The 25,144-nt window shown below is 41.4% G+C and overlaps 1 protein-coding gene across 1 annotated transcript; it reads right to left on the minus strand.

Moving 5' to 3' along the window:
- Positions 1–25,106, minus strand: LOC134401038 (sodium-dependent neutral amino acid transporter B(0)AT1-like). The gene is made up of 12 exons (XM_063129736.1): positions 24,873–25,106; positions 19,284–19,424; positions 14,556–14,693; positions 12,915–13,096; positions 10,855–10,965; positions 8,696–8,808; positions 7,502–7,630; positions 6,749–6,905; positions 4,636–4,840; positions 3,732–3,891; positions 2,715–2,877; positions 1–216 (listed from the first exon to the last, which is right to left on the minus strand). Exons 1-12 carry the CDS (start codon positions 25,072–25,074, stop codon positions 1–3), a joined length of 1,917 nt encoding a protein of 638 aa, XP_062985806.1. The 5' UTR covers positions 25,075–25,106.
- Positions 25,107–25,144: the final 38 nt, after the last annotated feature.

The raw sequence follows: 25,144 nt of genomic DNA on the forward strand, positions 1-25,144 counted from the left end.
TTACACTTTATTCCTCAGCTCCCCATTTATTGAAGCTTCTGATATGGCATTGACCAGATCTCGACGGCCAGGATCTTCTCTCTTTCCACAATAGCTTTGGATGCCTTTGTAGATGGCAAAGCCAGGGATAACCAGGCTGGGGACCCCGGCAAGGATTACAATGATGGCATAAATCCAGCCTGGATACTCTACTGATTTTGATTTGGGGAAGTCATCCTGTGAAAAGAAGGAGACACATTTCAGGTAAGGGGATGCAAAGAAGAAGGAAATCTAAAGATACAGATATAGATATGATATACCAATACAGCAGTTCCATTGCAGAGAGGAAAACCTGGTACACATTGAAAGGTCACCAAGAATTCCTTAATGAGCAAAGGTAACAATGCTAATTAAGCTTCTGTGAAGCTTAATTCCACCTGCTACTGACCTTCCCCAACAACCAGACCTATGTGAGAGTTGGGTGTGTTTTCAGACGCATTCTCAGTGCACATGAAGCAGTAGGGAGGCCTAACTGAACAGAGTGCATGCATGCCCTACATACAACAATGCTCCAGAATTCTCTGCAACGAACAAGAAATCCACAGCTCAGTGTTATCGTATGTAATCTGTTTTTTCTGCTTTTTATGGTTTTAAATTTTGCATATTTGTTTTTAATGTTCCGTATTTTTATCTTTCTAAACCGCTCAGAGAGCTTCGGCTATGGGGTGGTATATTATTATTATTATTATTATTATTATTATTATTATTATTATTATTATTATTATCCCCTGAATCCTTGGCATAGAAACAGAAATGGTAGAAAGTTTAAAATATACAGGACGGGAAATAAAGAAAAACTGCCATTCTCAGCAAATAATATTGTATATGCAAAGGGTAGGATCAAAATAATGCTTGAAACTAAAGCAAGGAACTCATTTGCCCCCAAAGAAGCCACTGGCATTGGAACAACCACATTTCAACATGAAATCCAATGCGGTGGACAACATAGAAAAACTGTAGCTATGTTGCAGCCCTTTCAGTTCCAGCCTAGGCCAGATTTACACCAAACAAGATATAACACTTCGAAAGAAGTTTGAAAACCGTATATGTCAGTGCACTTCAATACGGTTATAAAGCAGTAGAGTAGATCCTGGCCTAGACAGAAACACAAAATTATTGCCAAGAGTCAGCTATTAAAATAACCTGAACAGACATCATGTTTTATTTACAGTTTGGAATAATCAGACATGTTTTCAAGAGAGCAGAGAAAAGGCCAGGGTTCAGGTTCTCAGAGGCCTAGCGGAGGCAGCGGGGGGGGGGGGACAGAGCAGCTGCACCACAGCTTTGCATTGACCTGGATTGCGTGACACAACAACCCATGCTGAGTTGTCAGCCTTGTTTGCTTCAGAGTGGCTTGTCATGACATCTAAAGCTGGCCTAGTTTCCTCAGCATGGTTTGCTAGCCATGCACAAGCCACCCTGAAAACCCATGGCTTATTATTGGGTTGTTCAAGGTGGCTTATTTTGATGTGCAAATTCAGTAAAGTGGTTTCTGCCTGGCTTGTTGGAGAGGTCTACAGAGCAGTTTGGCAAGAACCCAATTGCTTCGTGCAATTTCACATCTGCACCTCCAACAATACATCGGCGCCTCCCTAGGCAGCAACACATTTTTTCCACTTTGGGGAGATTTGCGCAAATTTTATGTTATTTCCTTTCCCTCAACCTTTGGGGAAATTTGTGTATATTTCACATTATTATTTTCACCTCCACAGAAATTTGTGCAAATAGAGCTCTCTCTTTTCTTTTCTTTTAAAACTTTCAGGGAGATTTGCCGAAATTCACAGTAACTACTGCACTTATTCACAGAAACTGCTGTGCTTTAGTGAATCTCCCCAAATGTGTTTTTTTTTAAAAAAGTTAAATATGCGCAAATCTTCCCAGAGGTGAAAAACAAATCACAAAACAAACTCTACTCTGCTAATGATCGCATTTGTGTTTATTAGTGAGGTAGTCCTGCTGAGGTTGTGCCATGAAATCCGTGGAACTTTAACAACAACTTCAAAGGTGCACAGCCATTTTTAACTCATCTCAGATTCTACCCTTCATAGTGGGTCAGTCATAGTAGGTCAGTTGGTCCATTCTGCCCTCTATTGTCTATATTCTGACTGGCAGCATCTCCAGAGTCTAGGGCAGAAGCCTTTTTCTGTTATCTGATCCCTTTAACTGGAGATGCCAGGAATTGAACATAGGACCTTCTCAAGGCAAGAGAAGTGCTCTACTACTTCTACTACTACTACTGAGACAAGAACCCCTCCCTGTGCTATATTTTTTAACTTCTTCACCTGCTATTATATATGTTTGTTTTCAAATCCTCTGATGGCAAGTCTGGGGGTTGTATGAAAATAGGTAACCTGTCCCAGGTGTAGACATGGCACTGAGCCATGACACTATCAAAGAGTATTGAGTTTCATTGAAATGAAAACATGTTTTAACAAAGGTAAACGCACCAGGCATTTTATTTCAATTAGTAGCCACACTTGACGAGCTAATTCATTGCCTTGGGGATAAGCAATTTGTTTTACTTACCTGTCCTAACAAGATCTTCAGCAAACAGACCTGCGATGGGAAAGGAGTTGCAATGGCAGGTTGGGCAAGAAAAATCACGATGAGCAGATCATGTGGAAGGAGAAACTTATGGAACAAATTGGGGAGGGTTTCTTTGAACATGTACTTACATAATTAGGGTCCCAGGTGATGTATAGTAATTTTTCTCTCACTTTCACCACAAAGTAAAACAAGAAGATAACTAGCATGATGAGGGGGCTGATCACTCTCCAAGTGGCCTGCCAGAAAATATTGGGTTTGTGCCCAATCATGAATTTAATATCTTCGTTGAATCTGGTAAGGAGGAGAAAAAGGGTTAGGGAGACAACTCCACTTCGGACAGACTGACGGCTGTTTCATGAGCACACATATGAATGGCTTGATAACTGGCACAAGCGAAGGGCCCATCGCAGACAGACAGAAATTTTGTATCTGTTCACATTACAGTCATTTTCAGTGAAATCTGTTCACAGCTGCCAATTATCTAGTGTAGCAAAATCAAGTGATGTGCATGCAGGTATGAATCAGCTAGGTCAAGGTCAGTTCTCATGACATAGAAGACCTTCTGGAGGCAGCTGCTCTCCAGTATCTGAAAATGGATGTAAATGACAACAGATGTTGACAGGTTCCAACCAAGACAAAGCATAAAGAGATGGATGTACACTGACCTGGTTCGGGTTCAAATGGCATGACACGCCAGAGTACTGGTTTAATGTGAGTTGTTGTTGAACTGCGGGTTGTTGTATACTATGAACCCAGCTGCAGTGACAAACCATAGTTTGTTAACCACGAACAACCCATAATTCACAACTCAACAACAAATCATGGCTTCTCTTTGTGGTTGTTTATGGTTAACAAACCGTGGGTTCACACAATGATTCAACAACAACCCATGGTTCAGCTCTTTGGATTTAGAATAAACAGCACATAGTATTTATAATGTTGTAGGAGTGCAAAGTGTGTCACATGCATTATCTCTGCAATTCTTAAAACAGCCCTATAGGATGCTCCAGAATTCTTTTCCTTGTGTTTCAGGCAGGGGTGGGGGGATGAGGGAATAAGTGGCTTGCCTGGGCTTTCCTACAGACCTCCTGGCAAAGAGGAAGAATACAGAGATGCCTTGAGAACAAGTTACATGTACATCTTACCTGTCTATGCCATAGATGTAGACTACTGAAAACATCTCACAGAAAGCAATTATCAACAAGGGAATGGATCCAGCAAAACCATCAAATAGAGCCAGCCAGTAATTTCCAGACCGCAGCACAAAAATAATGGCAATCAAGTAAGACCCCAGACAAATCAGACCTATAAACAAAGAGCAAACACAATGGAGTAATTTTAGATAATGTATAGAACAGAAAGAACTAAGACATGTTGTTAATATATTAAACACCAAATTAGCTAGACATTTATTATGCACTTACACTTCTTAGTTTCTATCAGGGGGATTCAAGATGAAGTGGGCCTCACTTAATAATAACCTGCACAGGCTAGGCTCCAAAACTAACGCCCCACCCCCCACCCCCAGGAACTGGCACAAGGGCAAGTTAAGAATGGCCATGGGTTTGTGAGGTTACTGCTGTTGAATTTCAGTGTTCCAACTACTCAGACAGACAGATCTACCTCAGAAGAGTTGGTGCACAAAAACAAAACAAAGCCGCCTACTAGTCAATGTTACATGTTTAAGATTTTGCCACCAGTAGCTAGAGGTGGTTTACTGTGTTTGGCTGCACGTGTAGGAATGATGAAGGGCTGATTTCACTCTGCCTAGCCTACTGCCCTCATTAAGCCTCTGAGAAAGTTGCTGACTTCTCACCTAACATCTTATCTTAAAAAGGTGCTTCATTATTTCATATTGAAAATAAACATCTTGTCTTGAAGCTGCGCATTATTATTCCATACTAAAAATAAAATATTACATAATTGAACATTAAAAAATAACAATGTACCACTTAATCTCGCATGATCATTTCTCAATCTCACCCAGGCTTCATCTATGGCAGATCCCCCTAATGCCCCACCATTGTGACACTTTCATTTTCAACGAACCTGTAAGAAGTTCCTTGGGCCACTTTTTGGGTATAATTTGCAGATCCTGCAGAGGTACCATAACACCTTCCATATTCCCAAACATCGATGATAAACCCAAGCAGAACAGCATGATAAAGAAGAGAATGGACCACAGTGGCCCAACGGGCATTTTGGTGATGGCCTCAGTGAAGACAATAAATGCTAATCCAGTTCCTTCAACACCCTGCAGAAGATACCAGTTGGTGTAATAAGACATACAAAGTATTTAAGTCAACTGATCATTTTAAAACTATCAATGGTTACTAGTCCTGGTGGCTAACTGCAATCTCCAGTGTCAGAGGCAGTAAAGCCTCTATACAGCAGTTGTTGAGGAACATGGGTAGGAGGGTGCTGTTGCACCATGTCCTTCTTGTGATTCCCTGTTCGACAGCTGGTTGGACACTGTGTGAACAGAGTGCAGGACTAGATGGGCCCTCAGTCTGATCCAGCAGGGCCCTTCTTATGTTCTTAACTATTTGTTAGGCTGCTAGAAGTCCTAGTTTATTGTAACTATTTACACCCATGTAATTGGTTTTCCATTGAAGACAGCGTTTAAAATTAGAAACACTAGAACAGCCTTTCTCAACCTCGGCGCTCCAGATGTGTTGGACTACAACTCCCAGAATGCCCCAGCCAGCTCTGCTGGCTGGGGCATTCTGGGAGATGCAGTCCAACACATCTGGAGCGCCCCAGGTTGAGAAAGGCTGCAATAGAAGGTACATCAAAAGCTTTGGTGTTGCAGCACTTGCCTTCTAGGACACCAGGCAATTACAGACAGGCATTTACAGCTATGACTTTTAGACAACTCCATAAGACCTGTCTCTTGACTCAGGCTTTCCATGAGGTGCGAACGGGCTAATTATATTTATAGTTCTATTGTCGATGAGTGATTATGTTATTTGTCATTTTATTGTTATATTAGTGTGGCTGTAGTTACTATGTTTACCACTTCAATAATTTTGTTGGGAAATGGTATATAAATTTGTGGAATAAACAAACATATCAGGGTCACCTAACCAGATTCAAACCCTGGTTTCAGACCCTGGTAACCATTGGTAATGTTAGTGCCAAAGTTATGAAATCTGTGCTACAGAGGTAGTGGCAACACGCAGCCTGTAGGCGCCCCCCACCCACATCCACACCCCGGGCCCCGTTTTCCCCTAATTCCCTTTGTCCCCCAAATATTGGGTTTTGTTTGCTTGTTTTAATTTGGCAGTTTGCCATTGAAAAGCAAATTGCCATGGAGGCTTACTAAGGAAAAATCTAATATGAAAACAAGCTAAATTATCTTAGTAGTTTGTAACCAAATTTCAGCAGCAAATCACTGGTTTTGGCCACTGCAGATGGTTTGTGTAGCCCATGAAGGGGTCTGGAAAGGAAATTGGCTTCTGGACCGCCCAAGGTTGCCCATCTCTGGACTAGGTGGGGGGAATGGCCAACACTGCATGAACCCAATGCTTAGAACATGAAATCCAAGCATTTAAATATCAACATAAGTTGGTGGGTGAGAAGTACATAGAGAGAAAGAAAATGTCACCAAGTGTAAAAAAAAAAAATCTCCGTAAAAAAGATAATCATAACCAATAGATTATTTTTAAAATGCCCAGCATCCTCTTCATTGTCTTATGGGTATTAACCAGACTTAGCCAAGGAATTACGCTGCCTGAAGCAAGGTGACAGCCCACTTCATTCCATATACTGAAGCTGACTGGACTGGCAGATTACTTCTACCCTAGTAACCGGACACCACACCCAAGGGCCGCAGCAGGCTAGTTTAGGGGCGCAGGACAGACATGTGGCAGACATGTTTTCCAAGGCAGGATCTACACTACTGCTTTAAAGCGCTTTATAACAGTTATAAAGCGCTTTGACTGCTTTAAAGCGCTATAAAACTGTTATAAAGCGCTTTAAAGCAATAGTGTAGATCCGGCCCAGGAGAGGGGAACAGCTGGAGGGCTCAGGAGGAAAGGACATGGGCCTGCTATCTCCCCAACCCCCAGCAGCTGACGCCCAAAGCAGTTGCCTCACTCTGCCTAACAGTAGGGCAGGCCCTGAGTGTTAGTGATATTTATAATCCACGTTGTCACCTTACTTCAGATAAAAATGTTTCCAAGTCACAGCTTTTAAATGGAAGGGTTGCAAAGGTTGCTGGATATGTTGCATTGTACCAAGTTTGCATGTCCTTGAAGTTGTCCTGGGTTATGTTACCTTCTGGCAAATCAAATGCATTGGTCAGAGTGAGGATATTTCTGCAAAAAGAAAAGGGAAAATGTCACAGCCTTTTTAGTTTATTACACAAAACATTATTATTATTATTATTATTATTATTATTATTATTATTATTATTATTTATATACTGCCCCATAGCCAAAGCTGTCTGGGTGGTTTATATAAGATTAAAACAATTAAAAACAATATTCAAAATTTAAAACCACAAAAACAGACAACATACACAGAAACTTATATCTAAAAACAATTATAAACAACTCTAAAAACAGATCTGGATCTGTTTTTATATTTGTTTATAATTTATCATCATAGTCACAGAGAAACAAATAGTCAAAGCTGTGCTATCTCTTTTATGAATTAAAGTACTGAGGACTAGAATATTCATTTGCTCAGATCTGACAAGCCTAATTTGTGCATGGAAAATATCCTGAGGGTTGCTGGACATGAGGCTGCCCCCTCTCCATTGCTCCAAGCCACTGCAAGCTCCACCCATGCAATCTGTGGACTGCTTCCACGAACATTTGAAACTATAGTTGTCTGTACAGTTTGGCAGTCATATCAGAAAACCCGCTCACAATGATCAGCAATACGTTAACTGGAAAACAGGAAAGCTTACTGGCTAAAGCAATCGTCGTATCTCGCTGTTGCTCTGAATCCAATGATAGAGTATATGACCGTGGCTGAATAAACGGATGTGAAACCATTTATCAATGAGATAATCACAGCGTCCTTCTCACAGTTGTTGCTGCAAACCAAAACACAAAAACACCGGTGAATGAAGAACAGTTTTCCTGTAATGTTTCACATGAGTGAGCAAATATAGTTTTAGACTTGTCTTCTTCTCCAACCCAGTGCTGTCCAGATGTTTTGGAATCCAACTCCTATCAGCTCTAGCCAGCATGGCCAAAGGTCAGGAATGCTTGGTGCTGTAGCCCAAAACATCTAGAGGGCACATAGATGGGGAAGGTAGGTTTAGATTGTAAGACTAGGAGGCCAGTGTGGTGTAGTGGCCTTCAGAGACTGTTGGACTCAGGAGACCTGGGGTCTAGACCCCATTTGACTATGAAACTCACTGGGTGACTTTGGGCCCATCACTGACTCTCAGCCTAATCTATCTCACAGGGTTGATGTTAGGATAAAATAGAGAGGAGGAGGAAGATCACGTATGCTTCCCTGGACTCCTTGAAGAGAAGGTGGGATATAAATGTAACAAATATAATAAATAATAGAACCTGTGAGATCCAGGTTCAAGTCCCCACACAACCATTAAGATCACTGGGTGAGCATGGACCAGTCACAATCTCTCTGCCTTATGTACCCCACAGGGTTGTTGGGAGGGTAAAGAGAGGACAGAGAAAACCATATTTGCTGCTTCTGGGCTCCTTGGAGGAAAGCAGGGGCCATAAATGTACTAAATAAGTATGAATTGTATGTGTGGGTGTGTTAGATTAATATTTGTGTGAGAGCAAGTATACAATGTTACCTCAGAGATGGTTTTGACAACCAAGCTGGCTTTGGGCTTTGAGAGGGAGGGAGAGAATATCAAAAAAAGGAAAATCTCTTCTATCTTCTAGCATGACAAGAGTTGTGCTATGGACAGTAATACAAGGACTTTTCTAGGCCTTCTGTTTGAACTTACTGGGTTTCCAACTTTCCATTTCCCATTTGCTTTTCTTCAATAACAAATATGCCCTCCTGGATGGTTATGTAATAGGATTGGGGAATGTTAATATAAAGAAATGTATTACCACAAATTGTGCAATTATATTCTAAACCTGTGCTGATCTCTCTATTCATATTGGCAACTTACTGAACTGAGTTGTAACTAGAGAATGAGATGAGGCCTCCAAAAGCAAGGGAAAAGGAATAGAATACTTGTGCTCCAGCATCTAGCCAAGTGACAGGGTTAGCCAATTCAGTAACCTGAGGAAAAGAGAGGGGGAAAAGGGCTTAAAATTAGGTAACTTTACAGCTTAAACTGACTAATAGCAAATCCTAGCAAAGGCTTGCAATCTTTTCATTTAAGCAAAGTGTGGGACCACCTGAGGCTGGCAGGTTCATGGCATAATTCAGAAGCCAAGCAGAATGTTGTAGTTGAGTGAACAGGCAAAGCATGAACAGAGATTAACTGATTATCTTAACAGAGTTTAGTGATATAAATCTAAACAACTTGGGACCAGGATGCCAAGCAGACCACCTTCCCTTATATACATCCAGAAGAAATTTGCAATCTTCGGAGGAGGTCAACAAAAGGAATGTCGCCATGCCGAACCTTGATGACGGGTCTTCTCTGTAGCAGCACTCACCACTTGGAAAACCCTCCCTTGTACGGTGCAGAGACAGACAATGTAACATCCTTTAAACATAACATCCTCTTGAAAACATATCTTTTCACACAGGCTTTCCCTGTGCTATAACTTATTATGGTTTCATATGGTATTTTTAACTTTTATAGCTGATATTATGATCTGACTTGTCGTATTTATGGCTTTTATTGTGAACTGCCCAGACAGCCTCGGCTATTGGGAAGAATAAAAATGTAGTAAATAAATAAAATAAATAAATAATATCTATTTCGCCATGTTTGCGTACTGGCCCATCTAGCCAATTACTGTCAGTGCTACTTGATAATTGTCCTCTTAGGTCTGAGGGTGGGCCCTTTCCCATGTCTTTCACTTGGGATCCTTTTTATTGGATATTATTATTTATTATTATTATTTATTTATTTATATAGCACCATCAATGTACATGGTGCTGTACAGATTACACAGTAAATAGCAAGACCCTGCCGCATAGGCTTACAATCTAATAAAGTTGTAGTAAACAATAAGGAGGGAAAGAGAATGCAAACAGGCACAGGGAAGTGTAAACAGGCACCGGGTAGGGTGAAGCTAAACAGTATAGAGTCAGAACAAACTCAATATTTAAAAGCTATAGGGAACAGAAAAGTTTTTAGCTGAGTTTTAAACGCTGTGATTGAGTTGGTAGTTCTCAAGTGTTCTGGAAGAGCGTTCCAGGCGTAAGGGGCAGCAGAAGAAAAAGGACGAAACCGAGTAAGGGAAGTAGAGGTCCCTGGGCAGGCGAGAAGCATGGCATCAGAGGAGCGGAGAGCACGAGCGGGGCAATAGTGTGAGATGAGAGAGGAGAGATATACGTACATAGCAGAATTTGGAACTGCCTGCATACAGATCGCGTACACTTCCACTGAGCTATGGCCCTCCCATGCTCCTTATTGTGAAAGCGAGTTGATCAGGCTGAAGTGCCACATCTGGCTTTAAGGGTGTATAGGGTAAAGTGACACAGCATTGCTCCCTTTGTGTCACCTGGCAAACTCCTAAATCAGCAGAGGTCTTCTGGAACAGTTCTGGCAAGACACCTTCCGTGGGGGGGGGGCCCTCCCTCAGTGAGCCTACCTTCTCACCCCCACTGCTACCAGCTGCTATTGCTCCTGCTATCACTTTCCTGATTGACAGGCAAAGAGCCAGTGAGCAGGTAACATTGACATCTGCTGCTCCTCCTTATCACCCCCCTGACTACTATTGTTTGGGCCAGAACGAGAGGTGAGGGGGACGAGCAACTCTAGGAGTATGTAATTAATGGGCCCCTGCTGGGCTGTAGGCTCTCGATAGGTGGCCATCCATGCCTACCCTTGATACCAGCCCTGATTTACATGCCAATCCAATTCATACATTAAGCCATTTGTATGGTGGAGGAGAAATGGGGGTACCATTCTCCCACCATGCAAACGTCTGAAGTAGGGCACATTGCCCACGTATTTTTCCAAATCAAAAGACTTTGATAATTGAGAGCTGAATGACAACCAGAAGATAATTTATTTTAGAAATTATTCAATTTGTACCCAACCTTTCCACCGAGAAAATCGAATTCAAAACAGCTGTGTATATTGGTATAAACAGTCCATAGAATTATGCTGCTCCTTGAAAGAGAAAATATCCAATAAATCCTTACATTAGGCGTGAAGAGATATACAATTCCACTGACAGATCCTTTGAGAGTCAAGCCACGGATCAGGAAAATGGTAAGCACAACATAAGGAAGTGTTGATGTTACATACACTGCCTGGAGAAAGAATGCATACGTACGATTCAATATGTAGAATGTGCATATTCTTATTTTGTTACCTCTTTACTTATTTTGTTCTCTCTTTCCTTCCCTCCCTCCCTCTTTGTGCCTGACCTGGCATTAGGCCAGCCACAGGGACCTGGCCATCAGGGTCAATCAGATTTGCAGACACAAAAGCAGGGCCCTTTTGGTGGTGATCTCATATCTGTAGAACTTTTCGGCAAGAGAGAGATGATTGGTTCCTTCCCTGTTTGCAAGCTTTCAAGTCCTTTTCATATCTAACAGTAAGAAGGTCCTGAAGCATTTTTATGATGCTCTAACATTTTAGATGTTGGTTTTGTTTTAAAATGTTTTTATGATATGCAAGCTGCCTTGGGAGAACTTCTTGTTTTGAAAGGTGGCAACGAAGTCCTCAAATAAATAAAATACTATCTCCCTTCCGCTGAAATTTAGATTATTAGCTTCTTAGAGCAGTGAACAGTCTTTTTTGTTGTTTGTTTGTTTATATTACTCTGTGAAGTGCCATGTGCAATGGCAGCATTAGAAATCACCACAATCACAAAAGGGAAATCCATTAGCAGCAGCTGCGAGAGTGCAGAGATGGGCATTGTTTCTTGGAGGGCACCGATACAAAATAGAATTAAAGAGGACACACTGTCACACAAACAGGATTCGGACAAATGCAATACAGAGGAACTGCATGGCCTAAATTTATCTTTTATTTAAGATATTGTTAACCGGGTGTGATGTCCCCCCTCTGCCCTCCCCATCCACTTTTCCTCGTGTGTCATGCCTTTTTTAGAATGTAAGCCTGAAGGCAGGGGCTGTCTTCTTTACTGATTGATTGTAAGCTGTCCTAGGAGACTTTTTGGCTGAGGTGAGGGATTAAAATACTATAAATAAATTATTTATATATATACTGTGTGGATATGTGTGTGTGTGTGTGTGTGTGTGTGTGTGTGTGTGTGTGTGTGTATAATCTCGGTCAGCCCAGTTGTTCCTAATTTTACAGTTTATAGGCCCAAACTGCAGTACCAGCAAAAGATCAGTGTTGTCATGAGCTAACTACAGGGGTGGGGGTGGAACCACCCCCACCCCTGTAGTTAGCTCATGACAACACTGATCTTGACAAGAGCACCAACAAGTTAAAATTTGTATTTTGTGCCATCCAAAGAAAACAAAATTCAGCTGCAAATGGGGAGGGTGAGAAGGCTCTAACACAGGTAGTAGTAAATTGTTAAACTGTAGTACAAACACTCTTTTCAGGTAAAGCTGGATGAGCTCCAAGAAAATTACAGTTTTTCTGTAGGTTTATTTGAAAATGAAAAACAATACTAATAAGCAATTCACCGTGTTTCATGCATTCACATGAATCAACTTAATTTCTAACTACTTACTCTATTTTTAAAGTCCTTTTTAACTAGTGGAAAGTGGAAATATTTAACTTTTAACTTAAGTTAATTTTAAAGGCTGCTAACCTTACATTTTCCATTAACTTTTCGTATGACTGTACACTGACTTCACGTCAAGGCGATTCTTACCAAGGCAACAGCTAGACATTTTGAGGTAAACGTGGGGCTTTCATGCCTGTATTTGCTGCCTAAGGAAAATGCTCTACTGAGGTGGGGAGAAGGATAATTTTTGGCAGAGAAGTGGCAATCAGTAAGGGGAATGTTTTACTCTTCCCCCCAAGCTCCTGATTTTCTCCCATAATCCCTTCCTCTCCACCAGGTCCTCTCCCCACCCCACCCCTCAACACAGCCTTTTGTCCAGTTTCTGAAGGTGAGGCCAGATTAGGGGAAGTGGCTGTAGGGACCACTGAAGTGTAATATTTCCAAGCACATGGACATGCTAGACTCTAGAGTAGCTTTGCAGGAGCCATTCCAAGTGTGGAAACCCTAACACAATGAACAGCTCTTTTTCTCATGGAAACAAGACAGAAGTACCTTTCCCGTTGTTTCAATGCCTCTAATTGTGCACACATACAGCACTCCCCAAGCACAGGTTAAGCACAAGAGAAGCCACCACTGCACAGTTCCGGAATCATCTATAGAGGTAGAGATGTTTAATGTCTTCCTGTACCAAAAGTAATCAACAGCTGAGCTGTCGCCACATTCTGGTTCGAAACCTGAAACCAAAGAAACAGTCCTAATAAGTGATGGTGCAATCCAGTGGGGAGTTTGTGAGTTAAGCAAGGAAGGAGAAAACGGGCTTGTGAATTCTTTTAGGAAATCATCAGACTCCTGCTGGAAAAACCTTGGCAAAGAAACCTGGATGACTCAGAATGGATAAAAAAATGCATTAAATTATATGGATGTGTTCAAGTGAGCTTATCCACTGAAATGAAGAGAATATCAAAAAGAAATGAGGAAGGGAGGCAGGGAAAAACACTACCACATGCCTGCTCATGTTATATTTTATGAACGTTGTAAACAGTTCTGGGGTCTCCAGTTAAAGAGTGGGGTAGAAATGTAATAAATAACAACGAGCAAAAAGCATTTGAAGAGACCCCTTTTTTCAGAATGCATTTCTAAAAGTTTGGTCCCTGTAGGATTATGTGTTGTCAATTATATAGCATCAATACTTTAAAAAAAAAAAAGTGAACCGCCCAGAGAGCTTCAGCTATTGGGCGGTATAAAAATGTAATAAATAAATAAATAAAAATAAATAAAATATATTTTATCTGAACTTATTCAGACAGTTGCATTTGTAAACCAACCTTGCTGTTTATATATCTGAGAAAATGCACCACATAAACAGCCAACCAACAGGACTGTTGTGCACTTTTGATTAAATAGCGTAGGGCACAATCTCAGATATTTTTGTGAACCGCCCAGAGAGCTTCGGCTATTGGGCGGTATAAAAATGTAATAAATAAATAAAATAAATAAATATCAGTGTGTCGAGGGTGGGTGCAGGGAGATGAAAGATTCTCAGGAAGATGTGAAAAGTCCACACTTTGATATATGGCCAAAAAAAAAATTTTTTTTTAAAGAATATTTATAGTGCTTACTTTTTCTGCCTCATAATTTACAATAATTCTACTAACACACACACCTTTCCCTCCAGCAAAGCATGAGTTACTCCCTGTGGAGAACTGGTGAGTTAGCCGGAAATATAGATGCATTCAAATACCAAACTCTATTTGAATGGTCAACATGAGGCAGATTCAGGGCATAGACTATGCTTAACAGTGCTGTATCTAGCCAAAGACAAGTGTTTTGATAGAAAATAATTATTGGGTTCGATCCAGATTCAGTCACACTTAAAATCAATGAGTCTTCCGTTACTAGGGGCAACTAATTTAGTTTGGATTCATTATGGGCCAGTGCCAAAAAACAACAGCAATCCTAGATTGTGTACAAAACATGAAAGACAGCATTGTTCCTACCCCCAGGCCTACAACACAAAATTATCTTAAGAAACTTTATTAGGGGTGTTGTCATCAGTTCAGCAGTTTCAAAAAAGGCGTTCCAAATGTTCTCTGGTGAAAACTGATATGATGTTCTTATTGTGATGTTTAAAAAGAGAAGTCTCCTCAAAATGAACTGCCAACTATTATAAACATCCCATGCTACCATCTGTACCTGTTCGGTTGTCATTAAGTGGACATTCACTCCAGGGCAGCGGGTCTTGGAAAGAGTTGAAGAAATACCACATCACCCAGGCAATAATCGTATTGTAGTATAAACCAACAAGGAAGGAGACAAACATTGCTGCAATACCTATAGGAACAGAGAGAAAGATTTTAAACGATCTGTAATTAAAACAAAACAAAAAAAACCCAATACTTATGAGAAACCTGTGGAAATGAAATTGACAGCAGAAAAAGCCTTAGCAACCACCAAAGAAATTCTGAAGATGTACCCAGTCCCAGTCCCACTCAAATTATCAAGAGTTTTCTAAAAACTGATCCAGAGAAGGAAACAGAGTCAAAAGTATTCATCAAAATCCAATGTATTTGAGGCCACAAATTCGTTCTTCATCGATGTGTATTAAACAAACGTTCAATCTCAAAACAAGAAGAGAGTGTCAGAATTATTTTTCACCGATCTTTACCAACACACAACATACAAATATATGACAAAGGGCAGTATGTTGGCTTTTGTTTATTGATACATTTGTTCTTTCTCCCTTAAATGGGTCGTTCTTGTCTTCTGCTCTTTTTAGAAGCTTCTCTCATGCTGGTCTATTAAGTAATTTTCTAAATAAGAAATACTAGCATTTGTTGTAACAAGGTAGAATCAAGTTTGCTTAGCAAATTGACATCAATCTGGTGCAGGTCCTCTTTGGTACATATCATGGCCCTAGTTCAAATATAGCTGTGGACAACGATGTACATGCTGCCCAACACACATTGGCTGGAGATCCATGTTCTATCCCAGTCAAATGCAGATGGAAATACACAACCATTCCAAATCACACATACACCACAAATAGGTAGCCATGTCAAATGCTTCACTTCCAAAAGTACACATCACTATTCAGTTGCACATAATATCCAGGATGCTTCCAGACAGAGAGTTCCTAGAGCATTGTACAATTATTCTGTATTTTCTTCCTTAATTTTTTTTTCTGGTAAGGAAAAGATGGAAGAAGCAATGGGAAAGCATGGGAGGGCCCTTCTCCGTGAGCCCCTGCCAAAGGAAGTGAGGCAGGTGGTTATTAGGAGGAGGGCTTTCTCTGCTGTGGCACCCCAGTTGTGGAATGAGCTCCCCAGAGAGGTCCGCCTGGCGCCTACACTGTACTCCTTTCATCGCCAGCTGAAGACCTTTTTATTCTCTCAGTATTTTAACACTTAATTTTAACTTAAATTTAAATTTTACTGTTCTAATTCTGTATTTTAATTTCTGCTGCGTGGTTTTATCCTGGTTGTGCTTTTTATACCGTATTTTGTATTTGTGTTTTCAGACTGTTGGTTGTTTTATTAGGGTTTTAATTTTTGTGAACCGCCCAGAGAGCTTCGGCTATTAGACGGTATAAAAATGTAATAAATAAAAATAAATAAATAAAGACACCGACAAATTTTGCATGATTAAAACAAGTTTAAACCAAGGGCGCATGTGCCAGACACCTTTATCCTAAATACCCTCCTGGGCATGGCTTGTTGTGTTGCCTGAACCCAAGCAACATGGCTTCTTTGAGGGGGAAAAGGAAAGGAAAGGAACCTCTCGTGCAAGCACTGAGTCATTACTGACTCTTAGAGGGACGCCAGCTTTCGCTGACGTTTTCTTGGCAGGCCTTATAGCGGGGTGGTTTGCCGTTGCCTTCCCCGGCCCCCAGCTAACTGGGTACTCATTTTACCGACCTCGGGAGAATGGAAGGCTGAGTCGACCTGAGCTGGCTGCCTGAAACCAGCTTCTGCTGGGATTGAACTCAGGTCGTGGGGAGAGTTTCAGCTGCAGAAACTGCTGCTTTATCGCTCTGCGCCACACGAGGCTCAAAAATAACCCACGGCCTGATGGGTTATTTGAGGATTATTTCCCCCTCAAACAAGCCATGTGGCTCAGGTTTGAATGGCACAACAAGCAGTTTCCAGGCAGGTCATTAGTGTAATGGCACCCTGCATGCGTCGCTAATTTAAACAAGCCACCATGACTTATTTACGCTACGGTGACTTATTTAAACTATGGGGACTTGTTTAAGCCATGCCGGTTTGTTTAAATTATTTAAGCTATGGTAGTTGATTTGACTGTGTGAACAGGCCCCATATGTCTGACTTCCCTGTAAAATTCTGTGCATGAGGTGAGGCAATTGCACAATATAAGCCTTGTCTGGAAGCACTCTCAGTCTGAATGTGTGGTTCCCAATCCAGCATGGAAATCCACACACAGAAACAGTTTCCGTGCAAGAATCTCCCTTTGTGGATCAGGACACACACTTTTACTGATAAAATACTGATGTGCCTGAAGGTGCATCATGGGCTGAAAGAGCGTGGTGCCATGCCTGGTTGTATGCAACAAGATGAGGTATGGTGACTGCTACCCAGATCAGAAACACTGTGTTACTGGTTGCCTATTCTGCCAACCTGGTAGAGTGAAAGAACGTAAGAAAGAGAAAGCCTATGTGTATGAGGAGGCGAGTCTGCTAGGATTTCTCAGAAGTAATGCTAAAGAAGTGGCATAGGCAATTGGAGGCATGTCCAAGCCAAAAGAAAGAGATACAGCAGTGAGGAGTTGATGCCCCCCCAAGCCCCTGTTGTGGGCGAGAGTAAGTTAAAATGCCCTTTGCCTGTGTGCTTCAAGCATGGAAGTAAGTCAATGTTTTGTTTTAATGCATCTCTCTCTCCATCCAGAATCCTCGGTGCTTCCAAACAAGGCTTTTATGACGCCATCGCCCTGCTGTTTTCTGTTCGTGATGCTTCCCGCAGTTTCTTTTCTCTTATTCTTTAACAAAGAAAACCCATTAAGGAGGAAAAGACAGGCCCCTTCCTCAGAGGCACAATTTCAACAATGACACTCCAGTGATGATTTGTAGGTGTTGGACCTGCAAATAAATCTTTTTTCAGCATGTAGACTTTTCTCCCTCTTTTTCCCCTAATATGTTTGCTTGTTTGGCTCAGAAGCGTAGATTGGAAGTATTTAATTACAGGGGGGGGGGAGGGAATCCTAAATACTGCTAAAATGGCAATAACTGGAACGTTTTTTTCTTTTCTTTTTAAAATTATTGTTATAATAGTATAGCACTATAAGTCTTTTGATTATTATCGTTATCATACTTTGTTTAATATATTAATATAATAATATGTTTCATTATGTTAATATATATCAGGGAGTAATCCTATGGCTCCTAGACAATATCTGAGAGTCCATAGGATATTTCAGATTCCCCAATCCGAGGTCAGAGACACTGGTCCAACCTCAGAGGGGAGAATCGGAGCTCTGACCCCCATCTACCCCACATACTGGCTGCTCTCCGAGGTCGGGAACTTGACCTTGGAGAAGAGACGGGGATGCTGCGTTAAGTGGAACCCCTGTAAGGTGTGACCAAATGATGCAGCGTTATTCTGTACTATGTCTAAGGGCATGTCTAGACCCCCTGGCGTTCCAGGAGGGAGGGGGAGGATCTCGTAGTATTCTGCTCACGAGATCCTCCCCCTCAGTCGCATGACATCCAAGGCATAGTGCCCGGCACGGCGGCCATTTAAAAAAAAAAAAAAAAACAAGAGCTGGGGCACACAAGCGCTCCAGCAAAAATTGAAGGTAAAAACCTCCAAAACCCTACCCTGCTCCCCTCCTCACCCCCAATGGGCACGGAGCACCTGAAGAGCTCCATGCCCCATGCCCCTTGCATTTACTTACGAGGAACCAGGATGAAACCAGGATGACCGGCCACACCTCCTGCGATCTCGGGACGATCCCGAGACCACGTGAAAAGTCAGGATTAAAGCCTGAGTTTTATCTCAGGGAAATGGAGGGATCATCCCTCCCTGCCCCCGGGATCCCCTGTGCATTATGTGGACACACAGGGATGATCCCGGGGTGATCCCCGGGATAAGGCATGATATAGACATGCCCTAAGAGAACTTCAAATGTGCAATGTAAAACATACAAATCATAATTCATTTCATTTAAATTTTCACTTAAGTATTCAAGAATCAAATACGGATGAGATGATCCTTACGGTATTTATTTCCTTGCTGCTTGTATTGCACATCTATATCCATGCCTATATCACCCTATTGCTATCTACCTGATTTATTGATTTATTTATTTATTTATAACATTTCTTGGCCACCTTTCAGGGCAGAAGCTTAACCCTAACCCTAACAATAAAAATATCAAGAACAACAAGGGTAATAGCAGCAAAACAGTACTCATCGTGAGAAGGCCACCATAAAATAAACCTTTTGAAGTCCTTCTTTAAAAGCCTGCAAGGATGGTGCATGGTGGACCTCCGATGGGAGTTTGTGCCACAGGTGTGGGGCCACTGCTGAGAAGGCCCTCTCCAGTGTGGACACCCACCTAATTTCTCTCACTGGTGGATAGATGAGAAGAGCCTCTCTTTCTGATCTTAAAGTGTGGGCAAACCAATATGGGTGAAGGATGTCCTTCAAGTAACTTGGTCCCAAACCATTTAGGGCTTTAAAGGTCAAAACCAGCACTTTGAATTGCTCAGAAACACACAGGTAACCAGTGCAGCTCGCTGGTGCAGTATGGGCGTTACGTGGTCTCCCATACTGCTTCGCCCCCACCAATACTTAGGCGGCTGATATTCTTTTATTTTATTGGTTCACTGCTCCGAAATTCTTGAATGGGGCACTTTATATAAATATTGTAAATAAAATTAAATTAAAATAAATAAATAAATCCTACCAACTCCCTTCAAGGCAGGATGGATAGAACTCCAGACTCCCACACTGCCTTTTCTGAGTCTTTGTCCAATGGCAAATTCGAGGTGGAGCAACGGGATACCTTCCAGGACAAGGAGAATGAGGAACGGGATCATAAAAGCTCCTGTACGGGTACAATACAAAACGAGTGTGTTTCATACAAAAGGAAAACTGGAATTAAGTGGCCATAGGATATGGCTTAGCGGAAAGGAAAAGCATAAAAAGAGATTAAAGAAACTGTAGTGAGTCCTATTCAGGATAATGTATATTTTAAAATTACTCTATAAGAAAGCAAACTACAAAAGTCACTGTTACAGCAATTGGGATATCAATTTGATTAAATTTGTATCTCTCTCCCCCTTTCCAGTAAAATTAGTGCTCAAAGTGGCAGCTATTATCCCTCCCTGCCTCTCAACAAACCATGCCTGGCTATTCACAATAAGAAATCAGATACCCCCACAACTTCTATACATTGGGGGAGAATTAGAAAATTGCAGTGATGGAATGGAGCCAGAGCTCAGAGAATTCCCTGTTCCCTCTGAGCTTAGTTTCTGATAAGACATTAAACTCCTGTGATAGTGGCCCTTTGCAAACACTTAACCATGTCCTGTTATTTCTGGATACTTAAACCTTGGTTAAGGATTAGCCACAAACTAGGATGTAAAACCATAGTTTGAAATGTGTTACAAACCATGGTTTGCAATAATTATTGTAAAATATGCTTATGCCTAATGGCACCAGTGGAGAATTTTCCTGCAAAGCAAATATTAGCTTCAGAAGAGGTATTTTCCTCAGGACCAGAGCAGGGAAGGAAATCTTTAAATTTCCCCTCCATGCCTGCTCTGATTCCATTCATGATCACACACACACACCGCCCATCTTCTGCAATCTGTATTTTTTTAAAATACAGTAGAGGCACTTTACATCAGGTGTAGCTTGGCCTTCACTGACTGGCTCAATGATACGTGAGGATACTGCCACTGTTAGGGAGTGGACATGACCTCAAGCCCTAAAATTTGGTATATGGACCATGACATTCTGTTTACTAGAAAAGTCCAACGATGGGACATTTGTACATCCTTAAAATTGGGCTCATGAAGCATATTCCCTCAATTGGTTAAGCTACTTCCACAAAGCTGAAATTTTGGCTCAAAGAGCTACATAGCACACATAGCCAGAACACTATGACTGCCAGAAAAGTATAGAAATTGACATTTTTACATCTAACGGTCAAGCTTCAGAGCCCCAGGTTAATCTCATAATTAAGACCAGCACTCAGCTGCGCACTGAAACCAACGCTGGGCTGCCTCTTCTCATACCAGAATGAATCTGCTAGGAATAACTAGGAATGGGCCTCAGGGCATGTGGAATGCAAACTTCTTTTCCTAATATTTAATTATCATGTTAATAAGCATGTTGGCTCTGTAAAACGTTTAGCATCCACCTGTCCTGATTCACAATGCATGAATGAATTTTAATCAGACCCTTTTCTGAGAGAAAGTTGAACACCCCTGAAATGCACTGAAAAATCAGGAGGGGAGATAGAGGAGGATGAGGACATCCCTGAATAAGCCTTTTAAAATGAGGAAGAGAAATAATCAGTGGCAGCTTGATTCTCAAATTGCTGGCCTGCCCATGTGACGTCAAACCGATCTTTAGGAAGAGTAAATCTGCACTTTTGGCAAAGTGGAGATTCAGTAAGTATATTAATGAAGAGATTTAGCGGAATAGGGCCATTAACCAAGAGGATGCAATGGCATATGTTTTCAAGAAGTCTGCTCAGACTACCATCTGGGCACCAGCTCTCTTTTAGAATGTGTCGGAGCCAGGATGATAATGATATAAAAACTTAACAACCTTACACACGCACACCCCTTGCATTTGGTCTCTTTTGCATTTGTTTACTTCGTGGTGTGTGTGTGTTTACTTTGTGTTGTGTGCAAGTCTGTATGTGCAATTGAAAGATATTGAGCATCTCTACATTAAAGGAAATTGAGGTTTTTTTATCCGGGGCTGTTGTGTTTCCTGGTTTTGGGCAAGACTGATATGGGCTGCATTACATGGGAGGAGAGGGGTGACAAGGCAGGAGATCCTGCTGTTTCCCGGGACTCCTTTAAACAGCAGAAACATTTGAATTGAGGGAGCACTTCCCTCCCTCCCTGGCGTGTGTGCAAAGGAGTGTGGGGTTTTTCTTATTATTATTTTCGTCTGCTGTAACTCTGCAGCCCTCAGCACACTTACTTGGGAGTAAGCCCTGTTGAACACAATGAGACTTACTTTTGAGTCGACACATGGGGGAACTGCCAGCACAAACCAACAGAAAGAAGGAAATAGTTGAAGGATTTAATTAAGGTGCCTTTTTTAATGGTGTGCTGCTTTTAATGATGCACTGGTTTTAAATGTTTGAATTAGTTTTATGTATTTTATGGTGTTTTCATTTGTGTTGTACCCCGCCTCGATCCAGAGGGAGAGGCGGGTAACAAACAAATAAATAATAATAATAATAATTATTATTATTATTATTATTATTATTAATTTAACTTCTTGGATTTAAAGCTAGCACAACTATCGTCTTGCATAATGAAGGGTCTTGTTCTTGTGGTCTTATAACACACTGTAGGTCTCCGCTTCACACTTACTTGGGAGTAAGCCCCATTGAACTTAAAGGGGTGCACTTGATGGACAGATTAGATCTGTCTCCCTTTGTTGCAAAGAGTCATTTATCCTCTTCTCCTTCCTCAGCAAGTTCATAACACAATGCCAGCTTTACAGACTGCTGATTATGCACCATTAAGGGTTTATTCCAGCTTATCTCTGATCTTTCTAAAATGGGGGAAAGGGGGGGGGTGGACAGGAGACATCTTGGCTGCTGCCAACATCGTTTAATTGACCAGCAAACTTCCGTGAGTGGCCAGTCACGAGCGTGCTATAAATTGCTCATTTAGAGAAGCCCATTATCTACAACTGGCAAAGAGAGGAAGAGAAAAGGGAGTGGCAGAAAGAAAAAGGGTGTACCCCACCCACCTTTCGTTCTGGGCCTGCCCACGGCCGGCAGGTGCCCCCCTCCCCCACAACAAACAGTGCCAGGGTGTACTTCTAGCGTGTGGCAAGTAAGATTGGAGCATGCAGCCCTCGACAGAATAAAAGATTTTGTCTTCTGAAATGAAACGTTAAATGGCAGTCATATCCTGTTAGCAAGCTTGAAAGGGTGCCTACCTGGCTGGCCACTGTTAGAAACAAAATGCTGGCCCAGGTGGATTTAGGGGCCAGTTTAAAGAGGCAGCAAAATCAAGTGATCACCTCAGGGTAGAGGTAAGGGGCTGCATGTCTGAATGTTTCTCTCGCTCTCCCCTCCCCTTATAAAGTTCCTTATACCTACAAAAATAGCTTGCCAAAGAGAAAGTTAAGTGGTACCCTTTCTCCTTGACATTAGTTTTCTATGTGCAGGTTTTGTCTTGCTTTGCTTTTTGGTTTTTTAACGAACTTGCAACCACTCTTACGTATAGCTTTGTCACTTGAGTCTGTGGATTGTATAAACTGATACTTGCTCTAACCTAAAATCAATTCTTATGTTCTTAGGATGCCGAGGGGGGTGGAGGAGAAAAAACCCAAATCCAAATGGAATATGGGTTACCCTTCAAGTCCCCTTTTTGCCTCCTACAGTAAGATTGCTGAACTGGTTGTATGAATATTTGGGCGTTTTGTTATGTATACCCTATTACGAAGATGCCCAAACCATGTGCTGGGGAACGCTACTAGTGTGTCGCATGGAAAAGTGAAGCCATGATGTATTCACGGTATACTCAGAGTGGGAAAGCTGCCTGCAGCATGGATCCCACTTTGCTGATCTATAGGTAGTGAGAGCATCCTGAGCAAGCAAGGATGCACCGGAAGCTTGACAAGTTGCTGCCAAAATTCAGCATCAAACTGCTATGTGAAATTTGACTAGTTTTCCAGCTAAATGTGCCTCTTTTGACTCTCTGTAATGGTTGGCCAACAATTCCCCCGCTGTGGGTGATGTGGTGTCACGAGTGCAACCCTGGGAGAGTCTGGGAGCTCAGAATTGCCCCTCAGGCTACCTGAAGTTATCCACCCCTGCCCTAAAGCATCAATATTGTTCCAAAATCTCTGAGCCAATTGACTAGGCAAGCAGGTGCATTCTCTTCCCCTTCCTATTGTTTTATTATGATTTTATTAGAATGTAAGCTTATGCGGCAGGGTTTTGCTATTTTATTGTTTTACTCTGTACAGCACCATGTACATTGATGGCGCTATATAAATAATAATAATAATAATAATAATAATAATAATAATAATAATAATACGACTTCTTAAATAGGCTACTTTGCAGTTTCAAGGAGGATCCTCTCCATTATTCTGGAAACAATTTGAGAAAACATTTTTGAGTGTAGAATAATACATACCTTCAGTTTTAACTCAGAAAATAACCTTTGTGTCCTAGGTAATTAAAAGTTTGATGTATGTTTGATGATGCAGAGTGTTTGAGGCTCAATCCTACTGCAAGCATATCAGTTAGGAACCACAGTCCATAGATCCCATAGTCTAAAATCTGGAAAGGATGGCACACATTCTAATTTATAGTCCATCTTGTTTTTAGTGTTTTAAGAAATAGTAGCTCTTGGTGTGTGTCTAGATCAGTACCCAGAGTATGGGGAGGGGGCATCAGACTCTTCATGGCTACACTGTTTTCCGGAATATCCCTCCCATATTACTACTGCAGCATTTTGTGCTTTAGATCCAGTGCATAGGTTATACTGGCTCCTAAACAGGAAGCAGAAAAGTGCTAGGATAACCTGAGTTGATGCAGCTGAAAAGGCAAGAAGATGAATGGATAGATGGACAGGTAGAAAGACACTCCAGCTTGTGGAATGTTTTTGTAACAACACATCCACTCACAAACATAGATATTTTTTCATGTGGAATGAAAGAAGACTCACATGTATAATTTATAGGCCCTGAAATGTTAAGAGATTAATCATATCAAGTTCTCCCATATCTAAAGATTGTATAATGCAAAGGAGATGCAACCTTTGGACCTCTTTTTATTGCATGAAATCTTAGAAAGATCTTTGGATTGGGGAAATGCACCATATTTTGGTTAAGGCTCATTTTACAAAGCAATTACTATTCTCTCATGCTTACAATTAAAAAATAAATAGTTTCCCCCTCTTACAGTCAGACATGAGTGAGAGAGAAACCAGTAGAGATTTTGGCCTGCCTTCCTTGACTTTATGAGAATACCCACAGTGGCTCTCTAGATTTATATCTCTGCAATTATTGCTGCATCCCTTATATGTTTTATTCTGTAGTAAGTCCCACTGAACTCAGTAGGACTTCATTCCGAGTACAAACAACTATACAGCACAATCCCACATACCTCTCTATCTTCCCAACAAATGAAACAGTATGTTACTACTCTAGAGGTTCTCCAAACAGTGATTGTTTTGTTATCAAATGATGGAGAAAAATATGTACTACAATCTTTGGTACCATACAAGCAGTTTTCATCCAATAAATGTCCATCTCTTCATTTGAGTAAGCAAAGACGTACCTCCTCCATGGCTCTGGCAGAGATAAGGGAATCGCCATACATTGCCCAGGCCTACACAAAATCCTATACAGGTGAGCATATATTGTGCCTTATTATCCCATTTGGGTCTTGAGTCTGCTTCTGTAGCCTCAATGGTTTCCAGTTCATTTAGGGAAGGTATTCTCCAATCCAAGCCAGGATTTGGCAGCTTCAGCTTTACCATGATGTCTCTGCACTGGATGTCCTTGCTCAAGAATCTCCAGCTGGTTCTGAGGCTGGTCAAAATGGGAGCC

Source organism: Elgaria multicarinata, chromosome 7 (assembly GCF_023053635.1).
Source record: "Elgaria multicarinata webbii isolate HBS135686 ecotype San Diego chromosome 7, rElgMul1.1.pri, whole genome shotgun sequence".
Lineage (NCBI taxonomy): Eukaryota > Metazoa > Chordata > Lepidosauria > Squamata > Anguidae > Elgaria > Elgaria multicarinata.

Coding starts and splice junctions, on each gene's coding strand:
- LOC134401038 (XM_063129736.1), bottom strand. CDS start 25,074: ATGGTAAAGCTGAAGCTGCCAAATCCTGGCTTGGATTGGAGAATACCT. Junction 14,694..19,283: donor TCCTGCCTTGAAGGGAGTTG/GTAGGATTTATT, acceptor CTGTTCCTATAG/GTATTGCAGCAATGTTTGTC. Junction 10,966..12,914: donor GCATTGAAACAACGGGAAAG/GTACTTCTGTCT, acceptor TTCTTTCTCCAG/GCAGTGTATGTAACATCAAC.